At 46.0% G+C, this 19,165-nt stretch overlaps 1 protein-coding gene across 1 annotated transcript in view; it reads left to right on the top strand.

The window, feature by feature from the left end:
* Rnf144a (ring finger protein 144A) overlaps positions 1-19,165 on the top strand; it is a 125,711-nt gene that overhangs the window by 69,625 nt on the left and 36,921 nt on the right. The window contains exon 3 of the mRNA XM_050141884.1: positions 15,650-15,795. Coding sequence (XP_049997841.1) covers positions 15,661-15,795 — 135 coding nt within the window. The 5' untranslated portion in view covers positions 15,650-15,660. The remainder of the gene's footprint in view (positions 1-15,649; positions 15,796-19,165) is intronic.

The raw sequence follows: 19,165 nt of genomic DNA, 5'->3' as shown, positions 1-19,165 counted from the left end.
GCAGCTCAGGTTTTCCCAACACGGAGCTGCCAGCTTTTATTTACTACGTCCTGTTCCAGGCCCCTGGAGTGGCGCCTAAGCAGGCTTCAGGCATTGTCTGCGTCTTCCAGGAACAGCAGACCTTCGCAGACATCAACCTAATGAGACTGCTTTTCCTGAACTCCTGGGGAGCAGAAAGCAACCCCTCAGCTCCACATCCCACATGTGCTGAAATGTCCCATAGGAAGAGCTTAAGGGATGAGGGCTTGATTTTGCTTCACAGTTATGATACCGTCAAGTGGTTCTCAAACTATGCGTCACAACCTTCTTGGGGTGGTCAAAAGACCCTTTCACAGGGGTTGCCTAAGGCCATAGAACGGTTTGTAACAGTAGCAAAATGACAGCTATGAAGTAGCAATGAAAATAGTGTTATGGTTGGGTGTCACGACACCATGGGGCACCATATTAAAGGTCACAGCATTAGGAAGCTTGAGAACCACTGGGTTAGTTCCTTGTGGTGGGTGACTTAGTGCAGCAGAGGTGTGAGGATTCTAAATTTCCTGGCAGAGTTGTGTCAGGCCGGCAGACGCTGCTCTGTTACGAAATAACATCAAGCTTAGCAGCTCTCAGGGCCCTCCCTTGCCATGTCGTTTCCTTGCCCCTAGCTTCAGAATGAGGTTTGCCAGGGCAGGTGCTCTGACTAGAGAACGTAAAGATTTCCCTTCCACTGTGCTTGCTCGGTGGACAGCTCCTGGCCCTGTCATCGTTTGTAATTCTTCATTTACAGTACAGATCCAAGCTTCCCAGATGCTTTTGCTTGCTACCTGTTGATGAGTAAATGGAAGAATTGCATGCAGGTAAAGTAAACGGGGGAATAAGAAGAGCAGGGGTTGCTGGTGCGCGCCTGTTGTCCCAGAGAGATGAAGACAAGAAGATCAGGGATTCAGTGAATCCCAAACCAATCTGGGCTGTGTGAGACCCTGTCTCAAACACACACACACACACACACACACACACACACTCTTTCTCCTCTCTCTCTCTCTCTCTCTCTCTCAGAGGAGAACCACGAGGCTGCAGTTTCAGTCAACTTAGAAGACACAGTGTGGAACATGAGCCCAGTTTACAGTCCTGAAGAGAATCCACGTTAGACCCTAAGAATCCATCCATTTGACCCTGGTCTGTTCGCTGAGTTTGAATTTTGCAAAGCACGTCTTGTCCTCATCTCCTCTCCCTCTGAAATCTGCTCCCCTTTCTATGAGGAGTGCAATCACATGATTCCAGGGAGGATCAGAGGCTGCGTATTTCCCAGCTCTGAGGTGGCTTTGACCTTAAGAACTGAGCCATCCCCAGCCAGCCTTCCTGGTTACACAGGAGGCCCCTGGTTTGTGAAGGGATAGGCACGGCTCCAGGGTCTCCTGGTCACCCGTTCCCAAAGCTGAGGTTAAACCTGAGTTTTTCTGAGTCTTCTTGGAGTCCACTCTCACCCCAATTACCTCTTCTCCACTCCACTGCCTCCGTTCAGTTCTGTTCCCTTCACTCAGAGGACTGACGAGCTCCAAATCCAGAACTTTCCCAGGCTTGTTGCCTTGGCAGCCGGGCTTCTGTTTGTACCCCGAAGGAAGCCGCTATTGTGCTCCGTGCTGAGCTGGCCACAGGCCTGTTCTAGACCATGCTCACAAACACCGGGTTAAAGTAACCCCAAGTGCTGCAGATGTGAAGAGAAAACATCCCACCCCCCTGGACCCTACAAATGGCTCTCTTTGTGCAGCCAAGTCCTGTCGCTCCGGGCTTTGCAGAGCTGGGCTTGCATTCTCCTGCCAGTGCCTCTCTCTGTCACTATCTGAAAATAAAGCAGAACAAAGGTGAAGGGGACAGTGTCCCTTGCCAGGTCTGAAATAATGCATCCGGGGCCATTGATTCCCAAGCACATGGAATTGATGCTGGGGTGTCTTCGTGGGACTGCTTTAGGGAGCCTGCAAGTCTTTGAAATTGGGAAATTCTCTCTGGAAGCAGAGGTGATTCTGAGAACCCCTTCGACACTGAAAATGTAATGACTCAATGTTTGTGTTCAAGGTGCTGCTCTCTGGTATAATTTTTATCTGAGAGCCACAAACTGCTGTTGCAATTGTAAGCAACCACCATGTATTCCTTCGCATTTTGTTCCTGCACGTGGGTCAGACAGCTCAGCTATCTTTGGTCCTTTGTGGGATATAAGCCAAGATGATAATGATACCAACCATTAAATTTTTTGTTTCATTTTTGAGATTATAATATAATTATGCCATTTCTCACTTCCTTTTCCTCCCTCCAAACCCTCTCATATACTTCTTTTCATATTCATGGCCTCTTTTTTCATTAATTGTTGTTACATGCTTATGTTTGATATGTGTATACATTTTCCTAAATATAGCCTGTGTGGCCTATATAATGTTATTTGGTTTTATGTCTTGAGGGTGAGACCGTTGGTATTGGGAAACCAATTAATGTGCTCTTCCTTGGGGAAGATGATCTCTCATGCTCTGAGAATTCCTCGGTTGCACATAGCTCTTCATGTAGGGTTAAAGCCTTGTGGGTGTCCCCTCTCTCTACTTTGACATTTCTCCTGTTGTCCTTTCCAGCTAGTATTTAGGTGGTTATGTTGGTGAGAATTTATAGGTGCCAGCATCACTGGGAGATGCAGTCTCACAGAAAACTCCCTGATCTCTGATCTCTGGTGCACCCCCTCTTCTGCAATACTTTTTGAGCCTTGATCTGTAGATTTACCTGTTGGGACTAGAATCTACAACGCTGGATTTTGATTGGCTGATTTTTTTTTTTTTTTAGTTTTTGTAATGATATCCGTTTTTTACAGAGAAGTTTCCTTGATGAGGCATGAGGACGACACTTATCTGTCAATATAGTGACAGATAATTAGAGTATATACATTGGGGGTTATGTTGATTTAGTAAAGTAGTGGTTTTAGGTTCTCTCTCTAGATCCATGACTTCACTAGCACTGGGTAGTTTGCTAGGATTCCCATATCTGGCAAGATTTCCCTCTGGAGTGGATCTTTAATCCAGTTAGAGAGTTGTTGGTTGCTGCCAAGGTAACTGTGCCACTACTGGACCCATAAGGTTATGTGTTGCACATGCTGGTTGTGGTTGAGGTCCATAGAGGTCATGAAGACAATTCATTGTTTACCCCATTTGGAAGCAGGAACCTCCGGACCCTCTGTCTGAAGTACACAGTGGCTTCAGCAATAGAAATTTATCTTCCACCTCTGGGGGACAATCAGGAAAAGCAGCAATAATCTAATGCTTTGGGAGTCTCTAGGATAACCCTGCCCTACAACTCAAAAGGGGTTCTGATACCTGACATTACTGTTTTTATTAGATAGTTTGGGCTCTTGGAGGCAGCATTGTTATCCAAGATTAGAAAATTACATTTTAAACTATGCATGTATATTTATATACACATTTACATGTTTTATAGGGGAGTTTTAGGTAAATAGTTAACATTTATGATTCTTTATGACTTTCTCAGACATCCTTACAGGTATTTTCTATTTCTTCTTTCTTTTTCTGTATTTCTATCCCCTTTTCCTCTCTATTGCTTCATGTATTTTCTTTAGGTTTGATTTATTTGGTATAATTTTTTTATATTATGGTAAGTTTTTCTTTCGCCTTCTATTACTTAGCAAATAGTTTTGCTGGGTATATTGGTCTAGGCTGGCACTGGTTAGCAGATAGTTTTGCTGGGTCTAGGGTTTAGTTTTGCTATGGGTCTAGGCTGGCCATCATAATATTGTAGGACTTTTTCAAAGTTTTCATTGAGAAATCAGCTATGACCTTGATGGTTTTCCGTCATATGGTACTTGGATTTTTTTTCTCTTGCAGCTTTCAAGAGGAAAGAAAAACTTTCAATATTGTGCTAGTTAGTTCTATGGCACCTTAATACAAGCTAAAGTCATCAGAGGGGAGGGAGCCTCAACTGAGGGCATGCGTCCATAAGTTCAGGCTGTAGGCAAACCTGTAGAGCATTTTCTCAACTGGTGATGGGTCAGGAAGGCCTAGCTGACTGTGGGTGGTGTCATCCCTGGGCTGGCGGTCGGTCCTGGGTTCTTTGAGAAAGCACGGTGAATAAGACATGGAGAACAAGCTGATAAGTAGCTTTCCTCCATTAGTTCCTGCTTTCAGGTCCCTTCCCTGCTTGAGTTTTTATCCTGACTTCTTTGGATGACGAACATTATTGTGCAAGTGAAAGCCAAATAAACCCTTTCCTCCCCAAGTTGCTTTTGATCATGGTGTTTCATCAGAGCAATAGAATCTCTGACTAGGACAAATACACTTTCTTCATTGTATACATGAAGTGTTTTAACTGTGATATATGATGGAGATTTTCCTTTCTGGTCTTCTCTATTTAACGTTTCATGTCCTTGTTGTATCTATATGAGTGTCTTCCCTTAGTTTGGGGGAAGCTTTCATCTATGATTCTGTTGGCAATCTGATCTTGTCTATGTCATTGACTTGGGATTCTTCTCCCGCATCTATGCCTATCATTCAAAGGCTTGGTTTTTCTTGGTGTCCCACCTTTCCTCTATACCCCTTTCCTGTGGGACATAGGACAACAGATTGTTGTTGTCGGTTTAATTCATATTTCTTGCTTATTTGGTCCAGATTCTTTTATCTTTGAATAGATATTCTATTTCCTGCTCAATTCATTCTGCGTGGAAGGCTTTTCCTTTGAGATTCCTAGTTGAGGTATTGCATTTTTCAATTCCGTCTTCATTTCGGCTTGAGTTCTTCAGTGTTTCTATCTTCTGATGGAATTCCATTCACAAGACTTAGATTGTCTTTGTCATTTTCCTCAGCCTTGTGGTGGTGGTGTTGTTTTGCCAGGGAGGGCATGTTTCAAGCATTAGATCTCCTTCAATTTAATAGAGCTGTTTCTTTGTGTCTTTTTTAAACTTTTTGAATTCTTTGATGAAATTTGTTATTGTCCTTTTAAATTCTGTTAAATTCTTTTAAATTCAGGTCTGTTTAGATAATTCTCCTTGACTGGAGACACACTGTAGTGATCCACTTCCTCCAGCTGTGTTCCACTGCCTCCAATTCATCTATTTCTATTTTGAATTCACTAGTCGGTCAGAACCCCCATGGTCTAATCCACCCTGGAATGGCCCTCACTGATACACTTGGAGGCTTGCTTCCCTATACTCCTATGAGTCTCTCAATCTGCAGATCTGAAGGCAAGATTAACCTTCATGAGGCTTCCTCAAGCTAGCCTGCTGGAGGCTCTGGCAGGAGTTGGACATGACTCCAAAGGCTGTTCCAGCAGGAATTCTACTGGGTGGCTGTCCCCTTGATTCTATCACCTCCTAGGGGCAACAGGAGCTCTGGAAACCACACAGACAGCCACGTGGACCTTTCTTTTTGTGGCACTGATTTTGCGAGTGCAGACCCCTGAGCACTCTCATGGAGGGGAAGTGTGGTCTGTGGAAAGATCCCTGCCTGTGGTTCTATGTCAGTGTGTATCCCATCCAGCGCCCTCACCCATCTCGGTGTCCAGGCCCAGCTGCTGTCTGCATCCTTGAGTTCCTAATGACTGACCTGTGATCTCCCCTGGACTGGTGTGTTAAAGTTATTCTCCAAGCCGCTGTCTTTTTAGTGAGTGGCCTATGTCCAGCCCTGAGGTATGTGGCAGTTTCCCTCTTTGGTCCTTTGCTCTTAGGTCTGTTTGGCCCTCCCACTGCAACACCTTGATATAGGGATGCGCTTTATGATGCAGAGCCATCCTAGTGAGCTGCCCTCCTACAGGAGGTACCTCACAGTCCCGCTGATCCCCAACACAGAGCCTTCTTGGATTCTCCATGCATTATTCATTAGCATCTTCACACCCTAAAGAGTGGGATCGTTAAAATTTCAGTACGAGATCTTTGTCTCCTCTCGATTTTTCAGATTTCGGTGGCATCTCGGGAGAGCCTTAGCTTAGAATGTTGTCATTCTTTCTTTTGGGGTCTACTTTTCTAGGATGGGAGTGGGAGCTTTTAAAATACACTTCATTTGGTACAATTTAGGTTGAGATTGGTAGGTTTGAATTTAGAGGTAGTAAAAGGTCAAAGGTAGACCAGATAATTTTTTTTTTTTTAACGCATGCGCGCATGCACGTACAAACACACACACACCTCCTCTGGTGACATCTTGAGTCATTATCATGGTCAACAAACCTATGCATTCCTCACTAAAACCTTTACTTTTTTCAAACTTTATTTTGACCCAGAATCCTACCTACTTTCCAGCGTCAGAACCATTCACACTTGCATGGTTTCAAGGCAGACCATGGCCGTTTTGAGGATGATCGGCCAGATGGGTGAGGAGTCTCTGGAATGTCTCTGAACAGCTATGTGCACCGTGTTCTTCCCACTGTAAGACTGGCGTTGTAGGGTTAAGGAGAGGACCACAAGGTCGTGTCAATCTCATCCAACCCAGTTAGGGGTGCACCCTGACACCCTACCTGACCACTGTGACACCCACACTGTGTCTCCAGCAGAGACAGTGTGACATCACCCTGTCTCCCCTCCTCCCTGTGCAGCAGTGCAGGCAGTCCCTGTGGGCATCCCACCCTGGAGTCTGAACTGTGCTCCTTCTACACGGGGGAAGTACAGAGGCCAGTGGAACAAGATACGTGTCTTTTCTCTTTTTGATTTTGAGACAGGGTCTCCCTGTGTGGGCCTAGCCTGATCTGGAAGTCAGTGCCCTCCTGACTGTTTCTTGTGCCGTGGTAGTATTGCCAGCATGGACTGTCAAACCTAGCTTGAGCTTTTTGTCAGCTACTTATCTCTTTAGTCTTTTCTTTATTTTTTTTTTTTGGTTGGGGGGTCATAGTTCATACAGCTGCTCAGAGTGCTCAGATGTTGGTGTGTGCTCAGCATTTGAATAGTCTTGCACGTTGCCAATGCAAGTGGATCATTTTGAGCCTGCCCTTGGCGGCTCCATGGTGGTACCATGGCTGTTTCCATGCTTCTCAGAACCTCTTTTTGTCTTTGATGGAATTAGCCATTTATCCTATGCCTGCTGGTTTCTTACATCTGACCAAATTACTGGACTGAGCGTCTAGGCATGGCATGTATTTTGGGTAAAGTCCCGTTCCCTCTGTGTCCTCTCAGCTGCTGTCCAGGGAGGCCCATGCACACATGCCAACCAGTGCGTGTGCCAGCATGCTGCCTGGAAATGCTTTCCGTTGGCTTCTGTAGTCCTACGTAATTTCCCAGTTCTGTTCTAGTATCCCGGGATTTCTAGCTTCTGTGCCTTGCTCATCGTTAGCCTCCTACCGACAGGAGCACAGATAAACAAGTGATGGATGGGAGAGATAAGCACGGTCTCTTAGGCAACCACGTGTTCATGTGCACACATGCAGAGGCCCCAGGGGACCATTGGGTACCCTGTTCTGTCCTTTCCCATCCCATTCCCTTGAGATGGGGTCTTTCACCGAACCCAGAGTTCCTCATTTTATGACTAGGCTTTTTACCAGGCAAGCTGGGGTTTCCCTTTGGGGTTCTTAGTCTTCTTAATAAGAGAATGTACAAATGGACTCAAGAAGCAAAGGTCCGTTTTATTAGAGCTTCAGAGAAGCTGTTGGTAAAAGAGATTGAGGGAAAACCATGCCATTGATGTTAGGCATGGGAAAGAAAGAGCTTGTTAAGAAAGAAAAAAAGGCATCCCCCAAGAGTGGGTTTTCCTGCTGAACTGAGAAAACTGCCCCGAAAGTATCCATCAGGAGGCAATATATTGTTGTTTATAGTCCCCCACCTTTGTAGGCCATAGGCTTTGTGTCGAGCATGCTCTACTCACTAGATGTCACCAGAAGGAAGGGCTCCTACTCTTCTCCAACTGGGCTTCTGTTGCATTTTCGTCCTGATATAACTGTGTTTGTTCCTGCTGTCTTACCCCAGACTGGCAGGACAGAAATCCCCAGGGATCCCCCTCTAATGCTGGGGTTACCGGCAGGCACAGGCTTTTCCGTAGGCCCTGGGGACTCCAGGCTCAGACCCTCATGCTTGTGCCTCCAGTGTTCATACCACTGAGCTGTCTCACCAGCTCCCATTGTCTCTTCTATCTTTGATTATTATAATTATGGACTGCCTGTCTATGGAGAGCCCAGTCTAGAAGAATGGATCACAGCGCTGACCATTGTATAATCTCTCTTGAAGGTAAGGAGAGAAACTCACAGGTCATATAGGCATCCAATGCCACACCAGACTAGGAGGAGTTTTAGGAAAGAATGGTTGAAAGTTACTCTGTGTAATTCACCTCGGGGCCTGTAAGCCTAAGCCTGTGTGGCCCTTGAGTCATGTACATGTGAGTAGGGACTCTGACATGAAACAATGCTGACCAGTGATGTACAGGCTATATCACGAGTCCCCATCTCCTAGAAGCCTTTGACGACACAGCCTTCTGCAGCTGTGCTCACCAGTTTCTGATGTCACACATCTGGGCTAAGACTCGCAAACTAACAGGTTGAGTGAGTTGCTGTCTTGTTTTAACAAAATCCCCGACCAATGCTGCTCAAGGAAGGAAAAGTCTATTTCGGCTCACAGTTCGAGAGTGCAGTCTGTGATGGTGTTTTAGGCATGGCAACAGAAGCCTTGGGTGGCTGATCGCATCACGTCCACAGCCAGGAAGCGGAGCGTGTGTGCTGGTGCTAATCTCCCTCAGTCCGGATCCCGAGTTGATGGAGTAGTACTGCCCACGGTTAGGATCTCTCTCCATTCATTAATGTGATTGAGATAATGACGCACAGGCTGCCCAAGGGTTGGCTACTAGGTATGGTAGATCCTGTCAGATTGATCCCCCAGGTTCTCAGGGGCTGCTGTTGCTCTTCAGGAGAGGGAGAGGGCACCGTGGGCCACACGTCAGACAAAGAAAAGAAGAGATAGCTGAAGACTCAGAGACGTCACAGGGACTCCATAGAGCACAGTGGACAGCTAGAAGTTTAGAGATGCAGTGGGTGGGAGTGGTAATGGACCTTGACTGGGAAGAAACAGGAGCAGGACTCTTCCCTGAGAGCAGTGGCTTGTGGGAGAAGGTCATGAGATCAGCAGAAGATAGTAACACCCTTTTCTGTCCCTTCCCCACTTTCCTTTAAAGATGTTTGGGTGAAGGGCCTGGAGATGAGTTGTTTCTGGCAGATATCCCCATCTTTTAGCCTGCTAACTGTCTTCCCTGGTGGACGGGTTGTCCCTTTCAGCTCTTTCTCGCCCTTGAGTCTACTACTCTCCTGCCACAGTGTACGTCCCTTGGCCTGATACCTTGTCCCACAAACATTTTGAATGACTCAAGTCATGCTTGTAATTGACCAGACACCCTTAACACAGTTTGTTGTTTCCTAGGATTTGACAGTCACATTAGGAAAACAAAGTCTGTGGGGAGTTTTGTTTTGTTTTTATGGTGCTTTGTGATTTCCTTGGCAAATCCCTATTGTAAGTTTGCAGCTGTGCAGAACTTTACGAAATCATATTCAGGGCATTCTCTCTCTCTCTCTCTCTCTCTCTCTCTCTCTCTCTCTCTCTCTCTCTCTGTGTGTGTGTGTGTGTGTGTGTGTGCAAAAGCCCTGATGGACTCACATGATACAGGCATCTTTCTTCCCATGTCCTGTTGGTGTCACTATTAGAAGCATGGTTTTGTGCCTAGTTCAAAGTCTGTATATGTCACAGGAGATGATACAAAAGTGGCACCTCAATTGGGAATCTGATTTGCTTTTGAAGTTGCTTATGGGGCAAGGGCAGGACCAGGGGCAGTGGTAGGGGCAGAGGTAAGGGTAGAGGCTGCCCTGTTCCATGCCCAGTGCAGTGGAAAGCCTTATTGTCCAGGGGTCAAGTGGAAAGCAGGGGCAGGCGAGAAAGGAAGCCAGACAGTTCAAGCCCTCCCAGCTGCTCCAAAGGAGACTGTAAACAGGAAGAGGAGTGGGTACTAAAGCTGGCGAGGGAAGACACAAGTCTTGGGAACAACGAAGATTCCATAGGGCCATGGCCTGGGACAGACTGTGGAGGAAACAGAACATTGCTTTTTCCCAGACCAGAACCTATAGAGGGTATGGACTTGGGAACTCGGGCCTCTGTGGATTCAGGTGAGCTCTTGTTGTCTGAATTCTGTAACCCACCTGGGCTGATGTTCAGTCTTGGGCCACATTGTACAGCTCTTGCAAAGGCCCCAGCTGTTGGACAGAATGTTTTGGAGGGACTACTTGTCCCGTTCATCCTTTGCTGTTGTTTGTCCTTCCCCTTGCAGTTATTTTCCAAGTTCTTTTGTCAGACACACGTCAATGGCTCCTGCTTACCAAGCTGGCGCTGTCTTCTCATTCTGCAGTTTACAAAGAAAAAAGATAGGAAGTTCCTCAGCCTTCCTAAATCACCTAAGATGCCGCAGAGCATTGAAGCCAGGTCTGTTTAACTCCTCCCCTGTGAAGGCTTTGCCACGGTGTGCTGCAGAATCTGAACCCCGTGCCTATGACACTGTCAACAATCTTTCCCCCACCTCCACCCTCCAGGACCTAGAAATCAGCTAGCAGAGGCTGCCCACTGGGGTCATTTCCAGTCTTGAGTATGAAGCCTACCAGCCCTCAGCTTGAGGGAGTCTTGTTAAAGTCTGTGAACCCTTTAGGACCAGTGACCCTTTCTTAATCAAAGCATAGTCTCTTTCTACAGTGCAAAGTGTAAACAGGAGAAACAAAAGGAGGGATTTAAACAGGAAAAGATGCAGAGAGCTCTACAGTGAGCAAGCGGTCAGAAGACTATGGTCTATGGTCGCTAGACCTCATAAAAACCTGTGTTGGCATTTAAATAATAACAAACAACTCAGGGTATATGGATACACTCTATATGAACACACCCTCAGGGTAGGAAAAAGCTATACACATAGTGTCCTTTTGCGCCCTCAAAGACTAAGGAATCCCGACATCCTCTTGTGCTCTCCACCTTTTCTGTATTAGGGCACATATTTTAAGTTTTCTTAAAGGCTCCACTTCATCCATCTGAAAGTCATTTTATCTGTGTCAATGACTCCTTTATAACAAGGGAAAATATCCTGAGTGCAGAGTAAGTTAATTGCAGCTATAACTGCCCTGGGAAGCTGCTGGCCCATCCTTGCTGCCACCCATTCCCTGCCCTGGGTACAAGTTAGTGGCCCTTACTCCTGAATGATTCCAGAACAGGGTGGCCACACCCTTGTCTCTGTGGGCTCTGCTCCTGAGGTAGGGCTCCCCGTGTGTCTGCCATGTTCCCACACCCCACTGGTCATTGTATCTTACCTGTCTATGTTTGCAGTTTGTGCGGGCTCCTTTTGAGTGCCTGGTACTCATTCTCTTTCTCAAGGGCACCTAGTATTTGCACACAGGCACCCAGTGAGCCTTGGCTGACTGAACCTGAGGAAAAGTGCACACATGTAGATTGGCTCTGGCACCAACTGCCGAACACTGTGGCATCATGGAATTCTTCTCTGAGAGCAGTGTTTCTCTACCTGTGGGTTATGACCCCTTTGGGGTTGCATATCGGATGTCTTGCATATCAGATATTTACATTGCGATTTATTACAGTAGCAAAATTACAGTTATGAAGTAGCAACCAAATAATTGTCTGGTTGGGGGTCACTGCAACATGAAGAATGATCTTTTTGGGTTTTTTTCACATTTTTTTCATTGATTTTATTGAGCTATAGATTTTTCTGTTTCCCTCCCTACCTCTCCCCTCCCATTCAGCCCTCTCCCGTGGTCCCCATTCTTCCAATTTACTCAAGAGATTTTGTCTTTTTTTACTTCCCATGTAGATTAAATCCAGGTATGTCTCTCTTAGGGTCCTCATTGTTGTCTGGGTTCTCTGGGATTGTGAATTGTAGGGCGGTTTTTCTTTACTTTATGTCTAAAAGCCACTTATCAGTGAGTACATATGATATTTGTCTTTCTGGGTTCGGGGTACCTCACTCAATATGATGTTTTCTAGATTCATCCATTTGCCTGCAAATTTCAAGATGTCATATTTTTTCTGATGTGTAGTACTCGATTGTGTAAATGTACCACATTTTCCTTATCCATTCTTTGGCCGAGGGGCATTTAGGTTGTTTCCAGGTTCAGGCTATGACAAGCAATGCTGCTATGAACATAGTTGAGCACATGTCCTGTGACACGATTGAGCAACCTTTGGGTATATACCCAAAAGTGGTATTGCTGAGTCTGGTGGGATGTTGTTTCCTAATTTTTCTGAGAAATCGCCATACTAATATCCAAAGGGGCTGTACCAGTTTGCACTCCCATCAGCAATAGAGGAGTGTTCACTTTACCCTAAAACCTCTCCAGCATAAGTTGTCATCAGTGTTTTTGATCTTGGCCATTCTTACAGGTGTAAGATGGAATCTCAGAGTTGTTTTGATTTGCATTTCTATGATGACTAAGGATGTGAGGATTTCCTTAAGTGTCTTTCAGCCGTTTTAGATTCTTCTTTTGAGAGTTCTCTCTTTAGGTCTGTACTTCATTTTTTTTATTGGATTATTTGTTCTTTTGATGACAGATTTCTTGAGTTCTTTGTATATTTTGGAGATCAGACCTCTGTCTGATGTGGGGTTGGTGAAGAATTTTTCCCCATTCTGTAGTCTGCCGTTTTATCTTGTTGACCATGTCCTTTGCTTTACAGAAGCTTTTCAGTTTCAGGAGGTCCCATTTAATTGTTTCTCTCAGTGTCTGTGTTACTGGAGTTATATTTAGGAAGTGGTCTCCTGTGGCAATGCATTCAAGTGTACTTCCCACTTTCTTTTCTATGAGGTTCAGTGTGGTTGGCTTTATGTTGAGGTCTTTGATCCATTTGGACTTAAGTTTTGTGCATGGCGATAGATATGGGTCTATTTTCTTCTACATGTTGATATCCAGTTATGCCAGCACCATTTCTTAAATATGCTTTCTTTTTTCCATTTTATATTTTTTGCGTCTTTGTCAAAAATCAGGTGTTCATACGTGTATAGATAATATATGGTTCTTTGATTCATTTCCATTTGTCCTGCTGTCTGTTTTTATGCCAATACCAGGCTGTTTTCAGTACTGTTGCTCTGTAGTTTAAAGTCAGGGATTGTGATGCCTTCAGAAGTTCCTTTATTGTACGGGATTGCTTTGGCTATCCTGGGTTTTTTGCTTTTCCATATGAAGTTGATTACCATTCTTTCTAGGTCTGTGAAGAATTTTGCTGGGATTTTGATGGACATTGCATTGAATCTGTAGGTTGCTTTTAGTAAGATCTTTTTTTACTGTTAATTCTACCTTCCCAAGGACATGGGAGATCTTTCCATTTTTTAGTGTCTTCTTCAATTTCGTTCATCAAAGATTTAAAGTTCTTGTCATACAGGTCTTCCACTTGTTTGGTTAGAGTTACTCGAGATATTTTATGCTATTTGTGGCTATTGTGAAGGGTGATGTTTCTGTGATTTCTTTCTCAGCTCATTTATCATCTGTGTACAGGAGGCCTACTGGTTTTTGTTGTTGTTGTTGTTGTTGTTGTTGTTGTTGTTGTTGTTGTTAATTGTGTATACTGCTACATTACAGAAAGTGTTTATGAGTTGTAGAAGTTCCTTGGTAGCATTTTTGGGATTGCTTATGTAAACTATCATATCATCAGCAAATAGTGAGAGTTTGACGACTTCTTTTTCAATTTGTATCCCCTTGATCCACAAGGAATGGTCTTACAGGGTTGCCATGTTAGGAAGGTTGAGAACCACTGTCTTGGAGTGATGAAGCGTTGTTGATATGAGACATCATATCGGAAGGAGGAAGACTTCTGTATGATCCTTCCTCATTTCATCCTTTCATGAAGTGGGATTGTCAACCCCACTGCACACGTGCAGACTGAAGCCTACAAGGGGATAAGGACATTTATGGCTGATGGGTTGGGAACATTAATTCTGTCCTAACCCAAGCACACAGGGTTCTTCCCCTGCCAGCTTGTTCTGCACCATGTTTCTGATGAGAAACGCTAAGCTCTCTCTTTCTCCTGATTGGACTGTGTGATGGTCATTCTTGGACTGTGTGATGGTCATTCTTTGTAACTGGGGAGGACAGGACTTGGAGCTACCCAGGAGACACATGTCTGGGCATGGCTTTGAGGGTGTTTCCAGAGCGATTTTGATTACTGAGACCGCATTCCTGAATCAGACTAGAAGATCTGTGGTTAGAAGTTTCCTCAGGTATCTTTGGATCTTTCTGAGATGCTGGAGCTGTTGTTTGCTGACCTTGGCATCGTAATTCTTTCCCTTTTCCTTCCTGTCTATGTCTTTGTCATTTAAGCGTAGAGTCCTCTGCTAGAAGGAAGAGGTCAGAAGATCTAGTCCTTGCTGTCTGCTCTCATTTGGGGGGTGCAGGTTTTCCTGATCGCCTCCTTCAGAATGGGATGTAGGTGAGGAAGGATATGCGCCACACCTCCGCATCAGTGTTGATCTTAGGATGAGAAGTGACGCGTATAGACCACCTGAGGTAGTTTTAATGGAAGGCTGTCCGGCTCCCAGCTTGGCAAGCCTGAGTTTGGAAAGCCAACTACTAGAATCACAAAGCACACACTTAAGTGTCGCAGGTACCCTGTGAGGACAGGATGCTTCAAATCAAGTGTCAAGGCCCCAAGTGAGAATTTAGATCTCCAGATACATGGATTTGTTAATGTAAACAACAGGAACTCTCTCAGGAGTGGAAGGGATCTTTAGACCAGCATTGACTTGAAAGCTTGAAGGTCCACCTCTTCCCTCCCCCCCCACCACAATCCTCTTGGCTGCCTGGCTCAGCATGGATGACCAAACAGCCAGCATGGCCAATGCAGCATAGCCACCGTGCAACAGGGACTAATGCGGCATAACACCTATGCAACAGGGACTAATGCGGCATAACACCTATGCAACAGGGACTAATGCGGCATAACCACCCCTATGCAACAGGGACTAATGCGGCATAGCCACCCCTATGCAACAGGGACTAATGCGACATAACCACCCCTATGCAACAGGGACTAATGCGGCATAACACCTATGCAACAGGGACTAATGCGGCATAACACCTATGCAACAGGCAAACACAGATGGCAGGGACACCAGTCACGGGTGGCTTGGGAATGTGACAGAGGAAGTCCTGGGGTATCCTGAAACATCGCTGAAGCTCTGCTGCACACATTTGACTCCCCTGAGGGAGCCTGACTGCAAACACCCTCTCTGTCCAGAACCGAGCATTCTAGAAAATGGGCTTGCTGAAGGCGTTGCTAAGGAAATTGTATGCCTTATGAGGGCAGGAAGGGCCTTAGAGATGGGCTTCCTCGGGTCCTTTCCCACAGATGTTTCTCTGTCACAAACTGGAGAAAAGTCAAATCCAAGCAGTTGACTCCTTTAACCAAAGCCTCTCTTCCATGGTTACCCCTCTAGAAGGCACTTTAATCAAATGCACCTCAAAGGCTTGAAGGGAAGGATGGGGGTGTGCGGTCCTTTCCAAGTTTGAGGATCAACACCACAGACCTGAGGTGGGGTCCCCCGGATAGACCTCCCCAGAGTACCTTGTCTCTGTCGTCCACGGTCATTTGCTGTCTCCTCCCCGATGGTCCCATTGCAACCAAGAGCAGTGGTTTTTCTCTGTGTTTCTGTGGGAGCCACAGCAGCGAATCTTGAATGTTCGTTTCTCCTTTCAGACTGCTCTGCGATGACAACAGCCAGGTACCGGCCCACCTGGGACCTGGCCCTTGACCCGCTGCTGTCCTGCAAGCTGTGCCTCGGGGAGTACCCAGCGGAGCAGATGACAACCATCGCCCAGTGCCAATGCATCTTCTGTACCCTGGTTGGTCTCTCGGCTCCAGTGCATGTTCTAGGAGGTTGCTGGTCTCACTTCTAGACACACCAGGCCACACTTGGGACTGAACTTTGGGGGAGCCTAAGTGTCTGTTCATACTCACACAGATATGAGAGGGATCCTTTAGGCAGGTGGCCAGAGTAGATGCTTTGTGTGACAATGGCTTGTCGTGCACAAGTCAGCATTACCAGGATTGTTGGAAGGGGCGGCAGAACAGAAACATCCAACACAGCAAGCATTCCTCTCACTACAAGAAGCTTTTCTGTACCTTATTTTCAGTTTAATGATAATTGCACACTTGACATTGTGGCAAGGTTAACCTGAGGACTGTGGGCAGCTTCAATCTGTAACCGCCAGTGCCATCTTTCTCTGCCGAATACTGAGTGACAATATCTATGGCTTGAGGCCACATTTTCTTGCACCATAGCCAGAATTTCATGAGGCCAAATGATCAGTTCTCAACATGAATATAGAGACTTCTAATTCAAGAGGGTTGGGTTTGGGTCAAATTCAGACATGAAAATTTTTTTCTTTTCTCTTTTCTGTTTTATTTCTGAACATGTGTATGTATGTGTATTTGCTGTGTGTGTGATTGTGTGTGTGTGTGTGTGTGTGTGTGTGTGTGTGTGTGTGTGTAGGGCAGCAAAGGGCAGCAGATTCCTGGAACTGGATTTATGAGCATTTTAAACCATTTGATGTAGGTGCTGGGAATCAAACTTGGGTCCTCTGGAAGTCTAGCATGTGCTCTTAATGGTTAAACCATCTCTCCAGCTCAGACTTAGAATTTTTATCATAAAACATTATGATAACAAAAAAAACTCAGCAGAAAAAAAGAGTAGGTTAAAAATAAAGGAAATATTGTTTACTTGGTTTTTCTGATCCCCCCCCCCACTTGGTCCTGAAAGAACAGGAGTTGAAGAAACATTACCAGAGCAGGTAGGACAAGGCAGTGTTGACTAGATGGTGCAGGGCACAGTTGTGTGACTCGACATGATGGACATGTTGAATGGGTTAGCATGCTGTATGGGCGTAAAGACACCCTGTCTCGACTTAAATATTCCCACCAGAAATAAAAGGCAAAGCCGACCAATGGCAGCTACAGGAATAAACCCGAAGCCAAAAGGACATGGTGCACGCTTAAACTGATGGCTTCTCAATATTTACATGCAGGGCTGGGGAGATGGCTCGGTATGGACAGGTGCTGGCCTTGCAAGTTTGAGAACCTGAGTGCAGATCATCAGAACTCTACTGGGAGATGGGAGGCGGAGGCAGGACGGTCCCTGGAAAAGCATGGGTCATCTAGCCTGGCTAGAGGAGAGGCAGTGAAGACAGCCTGTCTGAAGGACCTGCACCTGAGGCTGTCCTCTGCACACACCCGTATTCACACGCGTGAATGCACCCGTTACACACACACACACACACACACACACACACAAATACACACATACATGGGAGCATCGAGCCAGGCACCTTAAATATGCTGTTTGTATATGTCAGTTATATATCGCTACATCTGGGTGGCAAAAGAAAATGCTGCAGTCCCTTGTACATGTATAGAAGGGGAGTGGGAACTCTCTTTAGACTGTTCTTTGAAAAGCCCCGTTGCTTCTGACTTTAATTGCCTTGCTGTTCTGACTGCAGAGTGTGGGCAGCTGCCTGTGGAGTGGAGATGAGAACGTGGCTAAAAGTCTTTCCTACCTCCCTGCCTGGCTGTCTTCACTGTCCTGTTCATGGCCGGAACCCTCTGTTTCCTTTATGCCTTCAGATCTAGGAGCCTGAGCCTTAATTAAGCCCACGTCTCATTCCCAGAAGGCTCTAGGCTGCCTCTCGGAAGCAAGGAGACTTTCTGGTTCATTATGTCTCCCTTCAATACCTAGCTTAGTGCAGCACTCATAGTAGCTAATCAATAAAGGCTCAGGACAAGAACTGAAGCGATTTGATCTCTCTCCGAGCTCACAGTCAAAGACACGTGCTTCATTAAAGCCCCAGGAAAAACTGGCATCAACCTGCTGGAATGGAAAGTGCTTTTGATGTCTTCAGGAGGTAGGCAAGGGCAGGACAGGGGTGGGAGGAACTGGAGACCAGAAGATGATGGAGTGGCTCACACCGTCTGATTAATGCAGAGCTCAGATCTCAGCCAGCGGATGAGCTAGGACTGGAGCTTGGCAGGGTGTACTAGAAAGTTCGCTGTCTGCAGAGTGCCTCCCTCTTGCCCGAAGGGATATTTCTACAGTTCCCACCGGTCCCCCAACACTGCTCAGCCCTGAGTGCTTTGGGACACACCTGCTTCTCTCTAGTCACCTGGAGCTGTCAAAATCACAGCCTGCTCTTTCTCTTGAAATACTGGCCTTCCTGCCTTCCTGCCAAGCCTTTCCTTTCATTGTTGCTTTTGTTTCCTTATCTAGAGAATTCTTGTAAAACAAACAAACAAACAAAAAGAGACGCTAACTCTTGCTAAGGGCTTCATTTAAGTCAAGGAATATAAGACAAAGCTGGTCACTTTTTCTCAAAGAAGCCAGGTCAGAAGTACCATAGAGGAGTGTCATTTTGTGGCAGTTATGATTTTTTTTTTCTCCTTCCATAGCTACATTCTAAAACTGAGAGTGTTGGAGATCAGCATTTTTTTTGTAGCTCTGGGGCGCGGAACGATAGGGGCGCCTGTGTGTTGGCTGAGAAGGGTAAGCCGTGTCAACATGCCATGTTAGCTACACAGTGTCTCCTCTGCTGGGGTCACTGGGGTCAACACACCTTGTCAGTTACACATTGTCTCTTCTGCTGGGGCCACTGGGGTCACAGCAGTGTGAGTAAGCCATAGAGGAGCAAGGACCTCTTATCAGACAGACAGGAAAGCAATATAGTTGTTTCACCCTGACAGAAGGTTCCCTGCCTCAAGTCAGAGCTGCACAGGGAATAGTAATGTCAGATCCAGAGGAGGAGGATGTTATCCCACAAGACCCTCTCGATGGCATGGGTCAGGCTGGCACCCTTGGCTGGCCATTGTGTGGGGGCTGCGAGTCACTTCAGAAGGAGTGCCCAGCTGTGGAGGGATAAGTTTGCCCTCCGCCACTAACTGGCTCTTTGTTGATGGTCAGTAACTTGGCAAGGTTTCAGGCTTCCAGTCTTCTCTGGTCTTCATATCCTGGAATGAGAGTTGTCTATGATCACCACAGTTCATGAGCTTTGTCTCTTTTCTGTCACTGACAGCTCCTTCATGTCTCTTTGTGGTGCATGTCAGCTGCTCATGCCCATGGCTTATACCAGTCCCCAGCCCTTTGACCTTCATCTCAGTAGGGTCTCTGAGCAGATGGGGTGACGTGGATGGTCATTTCATAACCACATGTCCCTAGATGAAGAAGAG

Source organism: Alexandromys fortis, unplaced genomic scaffold (assembly GCF_014885135.2).
Source record: "Alexandromys fortis isolate MF-2015 unplaced genomic scaffold, M_Fortis_MF-2015_v1.1 scaffold_30, whole genome shotgun sequence".
Classification (NCBI taxonomy): Eukaryota; Metazoa; Chordata; class Mammalia; order Rodentia; family Cricetidae; genus Alexandromys; species Alexandromys fortis.
The sequence above is the reverse complement of the archived record's forward strand: the minus strand, read 5'-3'. Positions and strand labels throughout refer to the sequence as shown.